At 52.9% G+C, this 16552-nt stretch overlaps 2 protein-coding genes and 1 long non-coding RNA gene across 12 annotated transcripts in view; all 3 read left to right on the top strand.

Annotated features, from left to right (window-relative positions):
* Positions 1 to 6406, top strand: part of DCP1B (decapping mRNA 1B) — a 72727-nt gene extending 66321 nt beyond the window's left edge. For 4 of the 7 annotated variants that reach the window (XM_078338427.1, XM_078338421.1, XM_078338428.1 and 1 more), the window contains one exon: positions 6223 to 6405. In XM_078338427.1, coding sequence (XP_078194553.1) covers positions 6223 to 6303 — 81 coding nt within the window. In that variant the 3' untranslated portion in view covers positions 6304 to 6405. Of the gene's footprint in view, positions 1 to 6222 lie in introns of all 7 variants that reach the window. The other 3 variants (XM_035258372.3, XM_078338429.1, XM_078338423.1) reach the window with 2 other exon arrangements.
* A 3525-nt stretch (positions 6407 to 9931) lies between these two features.
* On the top strand, positions 9932 to 13534 carry LOC144577847 (uncharacterized). The gene is made up of 3 exons (XR_013522518.1): positions 9932 to 10639; positions 10750 to 11119; positions 11782 to 13534. It is a non-coding gene; the product is annotated as an uncharacterized LOC144577847 (long non-coding RNA).
* Positions 13535 to 14269: 735 nt separating this feature from the next.
* Positions 14270 to 16552, top strand: part of CACNA2D4 (calcium voltage-gated channel auxiliary subunit alpha2delta 4) — a 128118-nt gene continuing 125835 nt past the window's right edge. For all 4 annotated transcript variants that reach the window (XM_054239178.2, XM_078338418.1, XM_054239177.2 and 1 more), the window contains exon 1: positions 14270 to 14678. In XM_054239178.2, coding sequence (XP_054095153.2) covers positions 14449 to 14678 — 230 coding nt within the window. In that variant the 5' untranslated portion in view covers positions 14270 to 14448. The remainder of the gene's footprint in view (positions 14679 to 16552) is intronic.

Genomic DNA, 16552 nt, shown 5'->3' with positions numbered 1-16552 from the left:
TCTCCTCCCCCTCAGGGACTCAGGGATTAGTCAACCTTTAGAAGTCTGTGTTTATTTATAAAGCTGCTGCTTCTCCTTCTAGCATCTGAATGCATTCTACAGGCACTAATTAACGAGGCTGCACAGCAAGCCTGAGAGGCAAAGGAAGGGAGAGTTTGTGGGGGTTCATTAAAGGACCAGTCACCCCTGCTGGGAGCCTCTCCCGTTTATTCTTTAATTTCTTAATCTATTCAGAATACAAGGACACACACCTGCACACATACATATGCACACATGTGCATAGGTGCATACACATGTAATACACACCTGCACACACGCCTCACACACAAACACATGAACACATACATTCACACACGTACACATGCACACACATACACATCAGTAAACATGACATTCACATGCCCACATATTCACTCACACACGTGCACACACATAAATGCACACATTCACATAGGCACACATGTGCACACATTCACATGTGTGCGTGCAGTCTCACACGCATACATGCACCCACACGTGCACACATTCACTCGCACACAAGCAGTCTCACACACGTGCTCACACACATTTACACGTGCACACGCGCATTCACTCAGGCACCCACACATTCACATGTGCACACATGTGCACATTCACGCGCACACATTCACACGCACACACGCACACATATCCACACATGTGCACCTACATGCACACACACCTGCACACATACATTCACACATGTGCACACATACATTCACTCACGTGCGCACACACATGCACACATGGATTCACACAATACATCACATATCCGCATCATAGACACATATATACACACATTTGCACACATGTTCATGCCCCAGCCCATTTCCAGCAGTCTCCTCTTATCCTGCGGAACAAACCTCTGCCAGTTCCATCCCTAGGATCACTGAGCCTTGTCCCCTGTGGCTTGGCCCCACAGCAGTGTCCAGTGGATGCTCCCTCCGAAGCCAGGAAGAAGCGGGAAGAACCTCTTCACCTCACCTCACATGACCCTCAGCCCACACCCCTTCTCTTCTCTTCTGTTCACTAAAAATCTCACTCCTGAATGTTCTGCACGCTCCAGCTCACATCATGTCCCCTGCTGTGGAGAGAGGCGCACGATGCAGGTTGAGTCTGGCTTCACTGCCAGCTCCCCACCAGGGCGGGGAAGCTCCAGCCCGGGTACCCACCGCCAGGAACTCTGTCCTGCTTTCTTTTGTTCTTGCATTTTGTTCTTGACATTGAGCAGACCGGGGCGGCCTGCCCTTGGCAATGGGCCTAGGAAGCCATGGTGCCAGGCTGCCCTCAGAGACCCTGTTGCTCCCCACATGCATCTGGTCCAAGCCTCCGAAGCCCTAAACTTCTTGCCTCTGCTATTCTGCTGCTGTTGCTCTTTCTTTCTCTCTCCCCCCGCCCCCACCCATGGGCACACAAGCCATTGAGATAATCGTGCTCCTTAGTTTATATAAACCTTCATCACTGGTTTGGACAAGGGCCCTTTAAAAGTTCTTATTTCCTCCCTTTTATGTCCGTGCCCCCCTCCCATTCCCCTAAAACCCCTCAGCCATTCTGTTCATTCAATGTCTTCTTGTTTGTGCTTTTACAAAATGTATGTTGTTTTGTGTGTGTGGATCTATATTAATTCTATGGAGGTGTAAGATGCACACAGAAAAGTATGCACAGTCCTCAGTGCACAACTCAGCGAAGTTTATAAACAGCTGTCTGTGTGTCTGCGTACGTGTGTTAACCCACATCCAGACGACAATCTAGAACATTCCCAACACTCCAGATGGTCCCGCATACACCCTGCTTAGTCAAACTAACCCGCGGGACCTCACTGTGCTGATTCCTGTCATTGTAGGTTTCTTTCTGGAATTTCACATAAACAGAGTGACTCGAAGCAGCATCTTCAGTCTTTTTTTTAATCTGGCTTTTTTCACACCTCATGGTGTCCATTTTTAATCACTGTGTAGTATTCAGTTGTATGAAACTCTGTGGACCTACCTTTTTTTTAGGACAGGGTCTCACTGTCCCCAGGCTACAGTGCAGTGGCTCTATTGTAGCTCACCGTAGCTACATCCTCCTGGGCTCCACCTGTCTCAGCCTCCTGAGTAGCTGGGACCACAGGTGCCCGCCGCCATGCCCAGCTCCTATATTTTTAATGTCTATGGTTCTGTGTTATGAATCCCATTCTGGCTTTGCCCCACTAAATGCTGTGTTTACGTGTCACCCTCATTGCCATGTGCATGTGTTATCTGCCAGTACTCCACACAGTGCTCCACCACGGCATCCGCCTCTCTGCCACCAGCTCCGCGGGCATGGACGCACAGGCCCCCATTGTGGCCTTGCCCCCATGAGATGCCCATCCTCTTCCTGCTCATTCATTCCCTTGTACTGCACTGCTGGGATTGGACAGGGCTCCATCCATGAAACCGATGACTTCAACAAAAACAAAACCTTTGTCCTCACATTTGGCAACAGGCAAATGGTCCGTGTGGAAGCCCAGGCTGCAGCCTCTGCTAACTCCAGGCTGTGCTGCCTTCACTGCCCCTCTGTGCCCTCTGACATGCCCCCACTCAAGGCTGAGGGTTCCTGTATCCAAGCAGGAAGGCCAGGGAGACTGGTTCCCAAACATCAACCGGGACCTCAGGGGCACCCAGGGAGACTGGTTCCCAAACATCAACCGGGACCTCAGGGGCACCCAGGGAGACTGGTTCCCAAACATCAACCGGGACCTCAGGGGCACCCAGGGAGACTGGGGCCCTGCACCTCAGAGCTTTGGATCCAGAAGGTCTGGGATAAGCCCTGGGAATCAGCATGGGAGCAGTGGCAGCCATCCTGTGGCCATGAGGGGAGCCGGCTGGAGGACAACCCAAAATGCTGAGGACAGCAAGAGGAAACACGGAAGGAACCTACGTCCTGAGCGACATTCCAGACCTGCTGCGCTCGCCAGCCCTGGAGCCACCTGCCACTGGCCTCGAGTGAACTGTCACACTGTTGTATTATTTCAGTCCCCAAGTAGGGTTTTCTGCTTCTTGCAGCCAGAAGCACTAAGTGATACCCACCCCACCCCTGCCAGGCTCTAAGCTCCCTGAGGCAGGGGCGAGGCAGGGTCTAGGCTTCACTCTGAGGGCCCAGTGGAGCCGCGGGTGTTCGGGACACGTGGGGTTTACTCCAGCAGAAACCGCCCTGGTAAAGGATGAGACCCAGGCAGAGCAAGCTTCCTGGCCTCTTGGTATTTTCTTTTGTGTCTGTCATTTCAGCAGCCTGTGAGCTCCTCCAGGGCAAGAAATCACCATCATGCCAAGGGTTCGTGATCCTGGGGCCCTGCACAGGGCCAGGCACACAGGGGGTAGGTAGCAAAGGCTTGCTGGGCGCTGTGAGAGAAAAGCAAGGAGAGGGAGGCATTGAGGAGCAACAGAAAAGGAGAAGCTGAAGGCCAGGCAGACAAGCAGTGAAGGAAAAGTTTGTGGAGCACGGTCTCTTCACACAGTTAATAAACGGCAGGGCCTAAACAAGCCCTTAGCCTGTCGCCACTGTGTTGGAAGCTTAATCAGCACTAATTCTTCTTCTTTCAAACTCAAATGCTACCCCCGGTGTGTTAATCTCTTCAGAAGTGTCTGCCAGTGTGTTCCCTAACCATCCAAGTGCCCTTCTCACATTTGTCCTTGCCGATGATGGTCTTCGCTTTGATTGTATCCCCTGGTGTATCTCCAAGCACAAGGATCCCGTCCCCCTGCCGGTGTGTCACCCCTGCTGTGCCCGATACAGAGAGACTGAAGTGGTCCATCCCACGGAGCCTCGCACGGGCAGTGCGGACAGTGCAACTGGGCGCGGCAGTCCTGGCTCTTTTGTGAATGGGGCATCGCTCCTCAGTCATCTCTGTTATGTTTCTTTAAAGTTGAGTTGAGCTCAGACAATTCCAGAAGCCCCTTTGAGCAGGAGCATTTGATGGCTCCCCACTCGCAGTTGCCGCTTCCTGAGACTGTTCTGGGAGGGGAACCAGGGTCCAGAGTCCTCAGTCCTCTGAGGTGTGCCAAGGCTTTCGGCACGGAGAACATCAGCCCAACTCAGGCGAGCCATGGGGCCGGCCCCTGAGGGCGGCGTGCCAAGGGAACAAGAGTTCCCAGTGAAGACCTGCCACAGTCATGAAACCATCACACCTCTAATTCCAGTTCTCTACCAGGAAACCTTTGCACCATTTCTGTACGTTTCCCCAATCAGGAGGAAGTAGATGAACTCTTCCTAAGGCCAGTGGGACTCATTTTAATCCCATCATTGCAGCTTGTAAGGCAATGTTTTCCCCACAGATTGCTTGAAAGAGAAGCGGACAGCAGCCCTGGCTCCTTCATTCATTGGCCCTGGGTAATGCCCACCCTGGAGTGACCCTCGACAGACACTTGACTGGCCCTCTCTGGCCTTTCTGGAATGCTGACCTTGGGGAGCTCAGCAAGCTGCCAGCCTGGACCAGGAGTCCTCCCTGGAAGCTGGCCTTGTTTTCCAAGGAAGCATTCAGCTTCCCACCGGGCTAGTCCCGCTCCCCCCTCTCCCTGCTGAGTTGCCTCCTCCAGGCTGCCGTGGCCTCTGCACTCAGCCCGGTGCTCTGAGCTGTGCATGGCTACATCTCAGCAAGTTTCCAACATCTCAAGTCAGCTGGCGCGGGGCCCCGGTATTTCTAACGGCAGGGCTTAGGGACTGATTTCCACAGCAGTGGTAGCCGCCCGGCCAGGTGCTCTGGTGTAATGTGATACTCGCACTGGCTCCCACCTCCTAGGGGCTCTGACCTGGCACAGCTGCAGAGGTGCAAGTCTAAGTGAAGCAGGGAGCTGAAAGGGAGGTTGCGGGGACTTCTGATTTCAAAGGGACTCTCCCAGAATTCCATCCTCCTCCCTCCTGACCTGCTGGGTGGCCAGGGCTCTGGCCAGCATGGCAACCGGGCCCCTCTGCTTCCCCTTGTCCTCTTCAGCCTCAGCTGACTGTGCAGTCACAGGCTCTCACCTGCTCCGAAAGGGATGGAAAGGCTGCAGATGGAGATGACCTAGAGACCAGACTCTCTAGCAACATGCCCCTACTAGACAGAGTCACTGCAAAGGGCAGTGAGGTGGCTTCTGAAGAGGGATGACTTGGTCGGCACCTGTCCACATGCCCAGCGAGTGCCCTGGAAACTCTGCCTTCTGGCCTGATGTAATGGGAATAACCAAGACCATCTTGCTGGCAGCCAGCTGACCACAGCCCAGCCCCATCCTCCATCTCTTCCTCTCCTTTGACAAGGCTTTTATACCATGGTTCATTCCATGTAAGGTCCATCTTGGCAGACAGCTTACCAGTGTCTTAATGTGTGTGGAATGTACATCCATCTGCATGCACTCACACATGCTTGCTTGGTACTCTGTGGTGCATTACATGTGTGTATGTGTGCGGTGCATTACATGTGTGTATGTGTGCAGTGCATTACACATGTGCATGTGTGTGGTGCATTACATGTGTGTGTGTGTGTGGTACGTTACGTGTGTATGGTGCATTACATGTGTGCATTGTGTGGTGCATTACATGTGTGCATGTTCATGTGTGGGCTCACTGCCTGCCACCCCCAGTCACTAAACCAACTATATTCCCTAAGCTTGCCTTGTTTCCCCTGGTGAGCTCAAACGTCTCATATTTGCATAGAACATAATGAGCTCACATGCACCATCTCCGACGATCCTCTCACCCAACACTCTTGTACGCAGATGACAAAATTAAGAGAGAAAAGGCCAAGGTTGCACAGCAGATCAGTATCAGGGTGCAGACTAAAAACCAGCCCTTCTGACTCATGGGTGAGGCTTGTTCCACTGCACCCACCAGAAAGGCCATGAAAGGTTCTCAGAGTAAATGGGCCCCTGGGCCCCGTAGCTGAGAACCTGCCCAATCTCTGTCCTGTGTTTTCTGCTCTGAAGAAGAGGGGCTGCACTCTTTGCTAGCTCTCCTGAAAGTAACGGTTCACCCATCAGTCCTTACACACGAAGAAAACTCACATGTACATGATAATGGATAGTGTTAGTGAGTGCCAGGCCCTGCACTGAGAGCTTTACCTGCCTCATCTCATTCACTACTCACAGGAGTGAGGCAGGCCTACCGCCCACATCATACACTTCTGTTCTTCCTCAATAACAATACCCAGCCCCTGACAACAGATCATGATTTGTTAGACAAGTTAGGATCATCCTGTTCCCATCTTTCCAGCCTCCCTTGCAGCTCAAAGTGATCACATGGCCCACCTCTGGCCAGTCAGAGGCACGGCCCTTCTCCTGTCCCCTACTGTGAGCTTGGACATGATGTTGAATGGCAGCAGCCATCTGGTGACAGTGAGGTGAGCCATGTGAGGATGAAAACCAGCACACAGAAGAGAGAAGGTGGAACGAAGGAGAACCTGGGTCTCTCCAGACATCATGGAGCAGCTGAGCCAAGACGGGCTGCTATCGGAACTGCCCACTCCAAACCTTGTTCTCACAAATCCCTATTTGTTAGCTGGATTTTCTGTTACTTGCAGCTGAATACATTTCTGCCTGACTCAGGTAGTATCATCCCCATTTTACAGATAAGAAAAACGACATGCTGTGGATAATGGGTTAGGAAGGGACAGTGCTGGGGTTCAAGCCCTGACCCCCAGATGCCAGAGTCTGAGCTCACGCACTGTCTGTGAGCAGTTGGTTAGGTACATTACTAATATCGATGAGATTACAAGGCAGATGCTCACCCACCTACCAGGCTAATTACAGACATGGTTTGTCTTCATATTACATAAAGCACAGTAACCCGGCTCTCAGGACTGCTGGCGCCCTCTCTCTGGCCACAGTCTTTTGGACAACGCTTCATGAGAATACGCAGACCCACCACAGCTGAGCACATGCAAACTCTTTTCAGACACAGGACCATCTGCAGCAGGGCAGGGAGGTCAGGACCACCTGTGGAGCACTCCAGCACCCCAGGCCCCTCCCACATACAGATGGGGGAAACTGAGGCCCAGAGCAGGGAGTGCTTTGCCCAAAGTCATACCTTGAGTTAAGGTCAGAGCTGAGACGTGATGCCAGGCCCCCTTCCCCAGGTGAGTACCCTCTCCATCCTATTAGGAGACTTCCAGGCCTCCTTCCCCAGGTGGGTGCTCCCTCCATCCTCCCAGGTAGTTTCCAGGCCACCTTCCCCATGTGGGCACTCCCTCTGTCCTCCCATGTGGTTTCCAGGCCTCCTTCCCCATGTGGGAGCTCCCTCTGTTCTCCTGGGTGGTTTCCAGGCCTTCTTCCCCAGGTGGGCGCTCCCTCCATCCTCCCAGGTAGTTTCCAGGCTGCCTTCCTCATGTGGGAGCTCCCTCTGTCCTCCCATGAGGTTTCCAGGCCTCCTTCCCCATGTGGGAGCTCCCTCTGTTCTCCTGAGTGGTTTCCAGTCCTCTTTCCCCAGGTGAGTGCTCCCTCTGTCCTCCTGGGTGGTTTCCAGGCCTCCTTCCCCAGGTGAGTGCTCCCTCTGTCTTCCCAGGTAGTTTCTAAGCCTCATTCCCCAGGTTGGAGCTCCTTCCGTCCTCCCATGAGGTGTCCAGGCCTCCTTCCCCAGGTGGATACTCCCTCCATCCTCCCAGGAGGTTTCCAGGACTCCTTCCCCAGGTGGGTGCTCCCTCCATCCTCCCAGGAGGTTTCCAGGTTTCCTTCTGCAGGTGAGTGCTCCCTCCTTCCTCCCATGTGGTTTCCAGGCCTTCTTCCCCAGGTGCATACTCCCTCTGTCCTCCTGGGTGGCTTCCAGGCCTCTTTCCCCAGGTGGGTGCTCCCTCCATCCTCCCGGGAGGTTTCCAGGCCTCTTTCCCCAGGTGGGTGTTCCCTCTGTCCTCCCATGTGGTTTCCAGGCCTCCTTCCCAGGTGGGAGCTCCCTCTGTCTTCCCAGGTTTCTAGGCCTCCTTCCCCAGGTGGGTGCTCCCTCTGTCCTCCTGGGTGGTTTCCAGGCCTCCTTCCCCAGGTGGGTGCTCCCTCCATCCTCCCCAGAGGTTTCCAGGCCTCCTTCCCCAGCTGAGTGCTCCCTCCTTCCTCTCATGTGGTTTCCAGGACTCCTTCTCCAGGTGGGTGCTCTGTCTGTCCTCCTGAGAGGTTTCCAGGCCTTCTTTCCCAGTTGGATGCTCCCTGTGTCCTCCCTGTGTGGCACCTCAGTGCACATGATCAACACAGACCTGGGATTTAGACCAGAGTCCTCATATGCCTGGTCTGTGTCCCTATGGTGAAGTTATTGTCTCCCAGGATGCTGGTGGGTCACTGGCATGGACAATGTCACACTGCCATTCTGCCTCCATTTCCCATTTCCCTATGCCTGGGGTCCTGCGGCCCGCCCATCATGGGTCACAACTTGGAGCACATGCTCTGGGCTCACAGCTAGCCCTCATTTGTTGGTTAAATAAGGAAATTGCTGGTACCTCTCAGCAAGCACTTCCTCTGGTCTTCCCTCTCAAAGCCTGTTCTTTGATGCTTGAATTTCCTCTTGAGGCCTCTCTGCACTCCTCCTGCACTGTGAAGCTGTGGAAACTCACCAACTCCTTTCACCACCAAGCCCTCCCCCAGCTCCTAGATCCCCACCAGGCCCTCTGAGTTTCTTCAGCTTCAGTCTTTACCTCCCCATACACTCACTGTCTCTCTCTCTTTCTCTCTCTCACTCACTCTCTCTGTCACACACACACATACACACCCTGTAACAAGTTACCTTCAGGGTATTTATAGACACGGCAGGTCCCCAGGGATCCACTCCTTGGCAGACTGCCTCTCCACATGGCCTAGCAGCAGCTGCCTGCCTGGCCAGCCTCTAATTAGCCCGCTGCCCTCTGCTCCTGGCTTTATGTGCCTCAGACTCTCCAGGCAGAAGGGACAAGTTGAAGGCCTGATGTCCCGCAGGCAGGAGACTGCACCAGCAAATCTAGGTTGACGCTAGGCTGATGAGCTTGTTTACCACCTGAATCCAAGCTGCGTGTTTTAGTGATGGGTGGGGAGGCAAGTGCATGTGTATGTCCCCGTGTGTGTGTAGTTGCAGGAGGCACGTGTTCAAGCAGGACCATTTTGTTTAATGACCTTATTTCTCACTTCCTCCTCCCTTGTTGAATAAAATTGGCTGGGCCCTGATTAAAGGCACTAGGAATCTGAAATGCACTCTCCCTTTGAAGCTCTGCAATCCAGCCAGACTGGCATTTTGGAGAGATGGTTGTTTGAAGGATGGGAAGCAGTCTCTGGGAGATGAAGAAATTGGGGGTGTCTGGACTCCTGGTTTTGCCCAGGGCAGCTGTACAGCCCCTCCCCACACACCTCTTTTTTCTCACTTATTTTTTTAAAATTTTGGTAAAATACACAAAACATAAAATTTACCATCGTATGCATTTTTTAGTGTAGAGTTCAGTGGTGCTAAATCCATTCACGTGCTTGTGAAACTGCCACCAGCCTCCATCTCCAGAACGCTTTTCACCTTGCAGAACTGAAGCTCTGCACCCGTTACACACTAACTCCCCACTGCTCCCTCCCTCCAGCTCCGGCACCCACGATGCTGTTTTCTGTCTCTGTGAATCTGACTGCTCTAAGAACCGCGTGTAAATGGCATCATACACTATTTGTCCTTCTGTGACTGCCTTATTTTGCTCAGCATAGTGTCCTCAAGCTTCATCCATGTTGTAGTGTGTCGGGATTTCCTTCCTTTTTAGTCCGTCGTGTGCAAGATCACGTTTTGTTAGTTTCTTGACACTTGGGTTCATCCATAACCCATGTCCATGTGTGGTGAGCACCTGGGTTGCTTCCACCTTCTGCTCTTGTTAATAACGCTGCGCTGAACAGTGGTGTATGGATGTCACAGATGGCCTTCATGATGTCCTCTGTGTTACTTGAGGATGAAATGAGCCGTCCGAGACACATTCGTAAAATGAAGGGGAAATGAAAGCCTTTGGCTACATGGGGGTTTCCAAACTGACCCTGGGGCCCTGGGGCTCCTGTTCAGGGGCCCTGGAGAGCAGAGGCGGAGACAGGCAAGACTCGGCCCAAGAGCCCTCACCTCCACCCAGGATCCACCCACTTTAATCCCTTTCATTCCAATCATCTCCACCTCCATGTGCTGAGGGACATACACAAGCTGAGGGACAAACACAGCACATATGCCTTGTGCTGAGGCATACAGCAGGGACAACAGCCCGCAGGCCCTGCCCTCATGGAGGCTGTGTGCTAGAGGAGGAGGCCTGGATCTGGCACACCCCGTGGTAGCCACCGAGAAGAAAGATGCTGCGAAGAAGGACAGGGAATGTCAGGGGTCGGGCAAGATGGTAGATCTTGTAGTCAGGGAAGGCTTCACTCATTCAAAAGGCGATTTAAAAAAAAAAAGATTTTTTAATGGAGAAGTAATTCATATACCATAAAATTCACCATGTTGAAGTTTTCCGCTCAGGGCTTGACAGGCTGTTCACAAAGACGTGCATCACCGCCACTCTCTCGTCGCAGGAAACTTCATCATGAAATGTGGTTTTCAAGACCTTGAGCTGGACATCTCCTGCTGGCTCCTCCAAGAGCACTCTCTGCTGTCCTGGGGGACTATCCCAGGGGGCCACATGGATGAGCTCCTAGGGTCCACCAGGTGGGGGCCCAGCAAGAGAGCGGGAGAGGTAAGAGGGAGTGGATGTTCCTTGCCCCAGCCCTTCCATGGGACTGCAGTGGCTGGCTGCATTCCTTGACTGGAGGCCACAGTGCTCCCCATACAGCTTGCTCTCTCCAGGGTCCAGTGGCTTTCCTGTCCCCGTCCTCAAGAATTAAGGGCTGGCTCCCCATGGTTTCCAGACCTGGCCACTGCAGCGTTCCCGCAGGATTCCATCCATACCTCTGTAAATGGCCTCTCTGGTAAACTCTTCTCAAGCTGCCCAATCCAAGGGTACCAGCTCTTCCTGCAGGAGCCCCGACACCAGACACTGATGAAAATGAGGGAGCCAGCCATGCAGGGGAAGCAGGCAACCGGAGCCACATCATGGTGCAAACTCCAAGGTCAGCTGCACCAAGGGGGTGCACCTGAGGAACCTAAGGAGCAGCAGGAGCCCCACTGTGGGCGGCAGCCTGAGCAACACGGTCAGGGAGAAACCAGGTCCAGCCAGGTAGGGCCTTGTGACTGTGATCAAAACTGTGGCTTTTCCTTTAATGGAGATGGGCAGCCCTGGGGGCTTCAGAGCAGAGAAGCCTCATGGTCTGACTCATAATTGAAAAGATCCCTTGGTTGCTGCGTTAAGAATAGATGAAGAGAGGCAGAGTGGGGAGGCACGCTACCAGAGAGGGCCTGCAGGAAACAGCCCTTACCCAAAGGACTCCTTGGAATGGTGTGGATGTAGGGGACACAGGATGCAGGCCAGCTGTTACCCGCCCCTCCAGACAGGGAAGGAGGCCTTCACTGGAGGCTCAAGGGGAAGTGAGCAGAGGCAGCCGCCTGGAGGCCAGCGGTGGCCTTGGGCTGAGGACTCATCATCTTAGTCTTGGGGCTTCCTCAGTATGTCTAAGGGGCTGCACAGGACCCAGGCCACCAGTGTGTCTGTGAAGGATGGAGCTTTCTAAGCAGCTCACACACTTGACACAGTCGAGAGAGGTGGAGCCTTTCTGGACAGGGTGCTGGAACCTGGTGGGGGCAGGCTCCAGGGGGTCAGGAGTTTGTATAATTTGGGTGTGGTTATCCATAAAAGATAATGCAAAATCACAAGTACAAAAAATAATGCAAATCACAAGTACAAACATAAATATAAAAGTGAATATTTATTATTGAAAGCAGGATCTGGAGGAAATATTTGCACAGCCATGTTGAGAGCAGCCTGTTTCACAGTAGCGGAAAGGAGGACACCATCCTGATGTCCACTGATGGGGAATGAATGCACAAAATGAGGTCTATCCACACAATGGAATGTCAATCAGCCTTAAGAAGGAAGGAAATTCTGGCCAGGCGTGGTGGCTCACGCCTGTAATCTCAGCACTTTGGGAGGCTGAGGCAGGTGGATCACAAAGTCAAGAGATCCAGACCAGCTTGATCAACATGGTGAAATCCCATCTCTACTAAAAAATACAAAAACTAGCCAGGTATGGTGGCAAGCACTTATAATCCCAGCTACTCAGGAGCCTGAGACAGGAGAATCACTTGATCCCAGGAGGCAGAGGTTGGAGTGAGCCAAGATCGCACCATTGCACTCCGGCCTGGGCGACAGAGCAAGACTCCATCTCAAAAAAAAAAAGGAAGGAAATTCTGACACACGCGGCACCATGGGTGAACTTTAAGGACATCGTGCTAAGTAAAATAAGCCAGTCATGGAAGGACAACTATGTGATAATTCTACTTCTGTGAGGTCCCTAGAGCCGCCAACATCAGAGACACAGAAAGTAGAATGGCAGCTGCCAGCCGCTGGGAAGGAGAAGGGGAACTGGTGTTTAGTGCGTAGAGTTTCAGTTTTACAAGATGAAGAGAATTGGAGAGATAAATAGTGGTGACGCTGGAACAGCACCATGAATGTATTTCATGACACTGAACCGAATACTTAAAAACATGATTAAGATGGTACATTTTACATTATGTGTATTTGGCCACAATGAAAAAGTTGAAAAAAGGTGAATATTTATTTAATTTTAAAAATCATTCCAAATTACAAATTTTAAGAAGCTGGTGAATGTCACCAAATTCACAAAACCTGGAGAAATTTCATTCTGTTATGTATTGATTGCCCAATGCACCTCTGCAGTATATTTTTCTAAATGTGTTTCATTTGTAATCCTCAAAACAGGTACAAAATGTATGTGAAATTAAGGCATTCATGGGAATCATTCAGATGCCTTTAAAAATTACTGCCACGTTGTCTTCAGCCACAAAACTGTGCCACCAGATTACTCTGATGCCACAACATTGACTTATTGATGAGTCTGTGTAGGAGTTTTGTCATCAGAACACTTGCTTCTGCGAGCGTTTCTCTGCGTTGGTGGCAATTTTGCGTACCATTTTGCTGGAACCACCAGATTTTGTGAGGATGCGGTATATCAGTTACACTAAGAAATAATCCGATTCGGGGACTGCGTAAAATCTGTGACTTCGCCCCCGGAGGACCCACGTGGTACCACTACTGGTTTGGGCTCACAAATACAAGACTTTTGATCAATTCTAATTTGTATAACTCTCATCAGAACACAAAGCAATGTGTGGTGAAATTACATTCTTTCAATATCAACTGTTTTCTACCAGGAGAGAACGTCTGTGCTGGCCAGGCCTCAGTGAGAACCAGATCCTCCTCTAACAATGTTACCTGTGTGGCCTTTCGCAGATTTTCCACAGATGAACTCCTGACTGTTATTTCGGTGGGTGTGGTGCGGTGTGTATGGCAGGGTCCAGCCTCTTTGCTGCACCCGCTGGTGGGATGTCCTGTGGGACGAGTGTTCCTGAAAGCCCTTCCTACACTTAGCGGGAGGTAACTTCTCTCTACGAGGAAGTCACTGTGAGCTGCGTCAGCAAATCCCACTAAGCCCAGATTAAATGTTTCCCCAGCTCACTTGCCTCTTAACTGGATCCCTCAAATGCCCTCGGCCACTCACACAGCATCCAACTAAGGGTCCATTGGGCAGAGAGAAGTTGGGATGCAAAGAGACAGACGTCTCAACCGGTTATGGTTAAACTATCTAACTTCTGCATATTTTACAAAAACGTTTGGCCACAGGAACATGTTGCTAGGGCCTCTCCGGGAAAGGGAGGAGTCTGCGGAGTCAGGGGCCCGGAAGCTTCATCAGCCGCATAGCAGATGCGTCCCCAGCCCTGCCCACGAGCAGCTGAGATGTGGAGGCATGGGCCCAGTGACTTCACCTATGACCTATGACCTGGCCCAAAGGCACCAGGCCTAGAAACACCAGCCAGAGTCCCACCTCTGCCCCTGGGACTCCCTGGGCCTCAAGAGCTTCTGCCAAGCAGGGACGAGGACCCGGCTTTCACTCCAGGATTCCTCCAAGAGTCAAAAATAGATCTGTGGGTCAATCAGAGCACTGTGCAAACTCAGCTGCTATCCTCCAGCCAGGGTCACAGCAAGCCCTTCCTGGGGCCAGCAGGTGGTTCCACAGGAACGGGCTGCCTCTTTAAAGCAGAGGGGTGGACTGCGGCCTGAGGGAAGGAGCTGCAGTCATAGTAATCTTGGGAGGCAGCTCTCCACCCCCACCAGCCCCTCCCTGCTGTCAGGAGAGGATTAGAGGAGAGGCCAGGGGATTAAAGGGGTTCACGTTGCCACAGCCTCTCCCTCAGTCCCTCTCCCTGATGCCTGCTTACTAGGTGGGGTGACTCTTCTGTGAGCTGCAGCTGTGGGGCAGAGAGAAGCCCTCCCCACCCACCACTGAAAGGCTGGGGACCCAGGCCCACCGGGGCCCAGAAGGCAAAGGCTTGGGGCATCTCTGGAGTCTGGAAGGCAGGCAGACAGAGCTCATGGTCTGTGGCTGCTCTGTCCTCCTTCCCCTCCCCGACCCCAGCAGGGCCATCATGCCTGCACCCCCCAGCTTCTACACAAACTCCAGCTCCACCAGCTGCTGGATTCCCCACCAGCCAAGGCCTGTGGCCTGGGCCTTCCTGCAGAAGACCTCGGCCCTCCTGTGGCTGCTGCTCCTGGGCACCTCCCTGTCCCCCACGTGGGGGCAGGCCAAGATCCCTCTGGAAACGTAAGCATCGCGTTCACCTCTACCCCACAAAACCCCGTCACAATTTCCTGCTTCCTTCCTGGGCTGGACCTCCACCCTCTGCCTACTCCTCCGACCCTGCCCTCCCTCTGGGCTCTTCCCCTGCAGCTGTGACTGCCCACTCTCTTGCTGTAAATCCCTTTTCTTCTCCAGCCTCCAATCTCTCCCAAAAGCTCTGTGGGTTCTGGAGTCCCACCTGCCCCTCCCCAGGAACCGGATGGCTTTAGGCAGAACTGATAATCAGGGCTGCTCTCTTCCTGGCCTGACAGGCAGCTTCTGGGGCACCTGCAGGGCGGGTGCTCCTTCAGGATAATCGCTGAGATGAGGTGGCCTGGAGGAGCCGGGTTATCTGACCGTCGCAGCTCCCCAGAGGATTTGGCAGGAAACTCGTATTTTGACTTTCCAAAAAGGTGAAGCAGTTCTGAACCCACAGAACGTCTCAGGCACATAGGAGGTGGCTTGTCCAGGAACTGGGGAAAAAAAATAGATTTTGGTGGCCATAGTTTTCCCTTTTTATATCTTCCAGCCTTGATTCTGTAGCCGGCCATTAAGGCCAACTCCAGGAAACAACCCGGTGTCAATCGTGTTTACCTTGGTGTGAATTTAAATCACTGTGCAACCTCTCCAGGGTGTCTGTGTTTTATGTCCCAGCTCTGGTGGTCCTAGGAAGGAAATTTCCAATACATGTGGGGAGCAGAGACTCCTAGACTGTGGGTGCTACAGACCCTGTCCTGTTTAATCCAGCCACTTGAGCCTGGCACCATGGCCAGGCCACCAGCAGAGCCACCTGCCAACAGCGTGTCTTAGCAGGAGTGGGGACAGGGATCCCAAATGATGCACTGTGCATGGGGTTAGCCTTCTGAGCAGTGGACTGGGTGGCATCGTTTCCCATTGAGCCACATAGCTCTCCTTGTTCCACGCCTGGCACTGAGCTGGGTGCTTCACAAATGACACCATGAGTCAGCCCAGCCTTTCAGTGGGGTCTTTTGTTATCCCTATTTTGCAGCTGAGGAAAACAGAGGCCCAGAAGGGTCGGGTGACTTCCCTAAGCTCACAAGACCAGGAGATGAAGGTGCTAGGATTCGAACCCCAGTCAGCCTGGACTGTGATTTCACTGTCACACCCACTGCCAGCCTGTAACGCTATCTGTTGCTGCAGGAGATGCTGAGAACAATTTTCATCCCCAGAACACACACCAGCTGATAGGAGAAGGCCAACTCCAGGAGTGGGCTGAGGGCCAAGTCAGGGTGGCTGGAATCCAGACCTTCGGGGAGGGGGCCCCAGTGCCCATCTACGCAGAAGCCCTGGGCGCTGCCAGAGATAACAGCCTACATCTGCCTGGCCAGGACTTGGCCCCATCTGTCCTGACTCCTGCCGAATCTCTCATCTCAGTCTTTCCCTCCCCGCTGCCGGGCTTCCGTCTCCTCCCAAGTCTGTTCTCCACAATCACCAGAGCCCTCCTCGTGCCCAATCCAGGAGATGTTCCTGGCCTGGTCTCCCCAGACCCTGTTGCCTGGGACACACTAGCCCCCCTCTCCTTGTATCCCAGTGCGTTGACTTCCATGGCACTGCACTCCGCTGGGTCTCCACAGGCACTGGGTTGCCTCTGTCATCTTCAAGTGTTCCTCCTTCTCTGCCTTCCCCTGAGGTTGGAAGTGCTCCCCAGCGTCTCTCGAAGCTCAGAGATCTCATGCTGCACACTCTTCTCGAGAGAGCCCCGCTGCCCTCGGAATTTCCATCCCTACCATTGTCCTAATACTCTCAGCCCTGTCTCTACCTGTTAGACATACTCAATGCTTACGGGCAGCTTTTCCTAAACATCATGTGAGGTGTTAAATTCAGATTTGTGTCTTTCA

The sequence above is a fragment of the Callithrix jacchus genome, chromosome 9 (genome assembly GCF_049354715.1).
Source record: "Callithrix jacchus isolate 240 chromosome 9, calJac240_pri, whole genome shotgun sequence".
NCBI classification, from domain to species: Eukaryota; Metazoa; Chordata; class Mammalia; order Primates; family Cebidae; genus Callithrix; species Callithrix jacchus.
The sequence above is the reverse complement of the archived record's forward strand: the minus strand, read 5'-3'. Positions and strand labels throughout refer to the sequence as shown.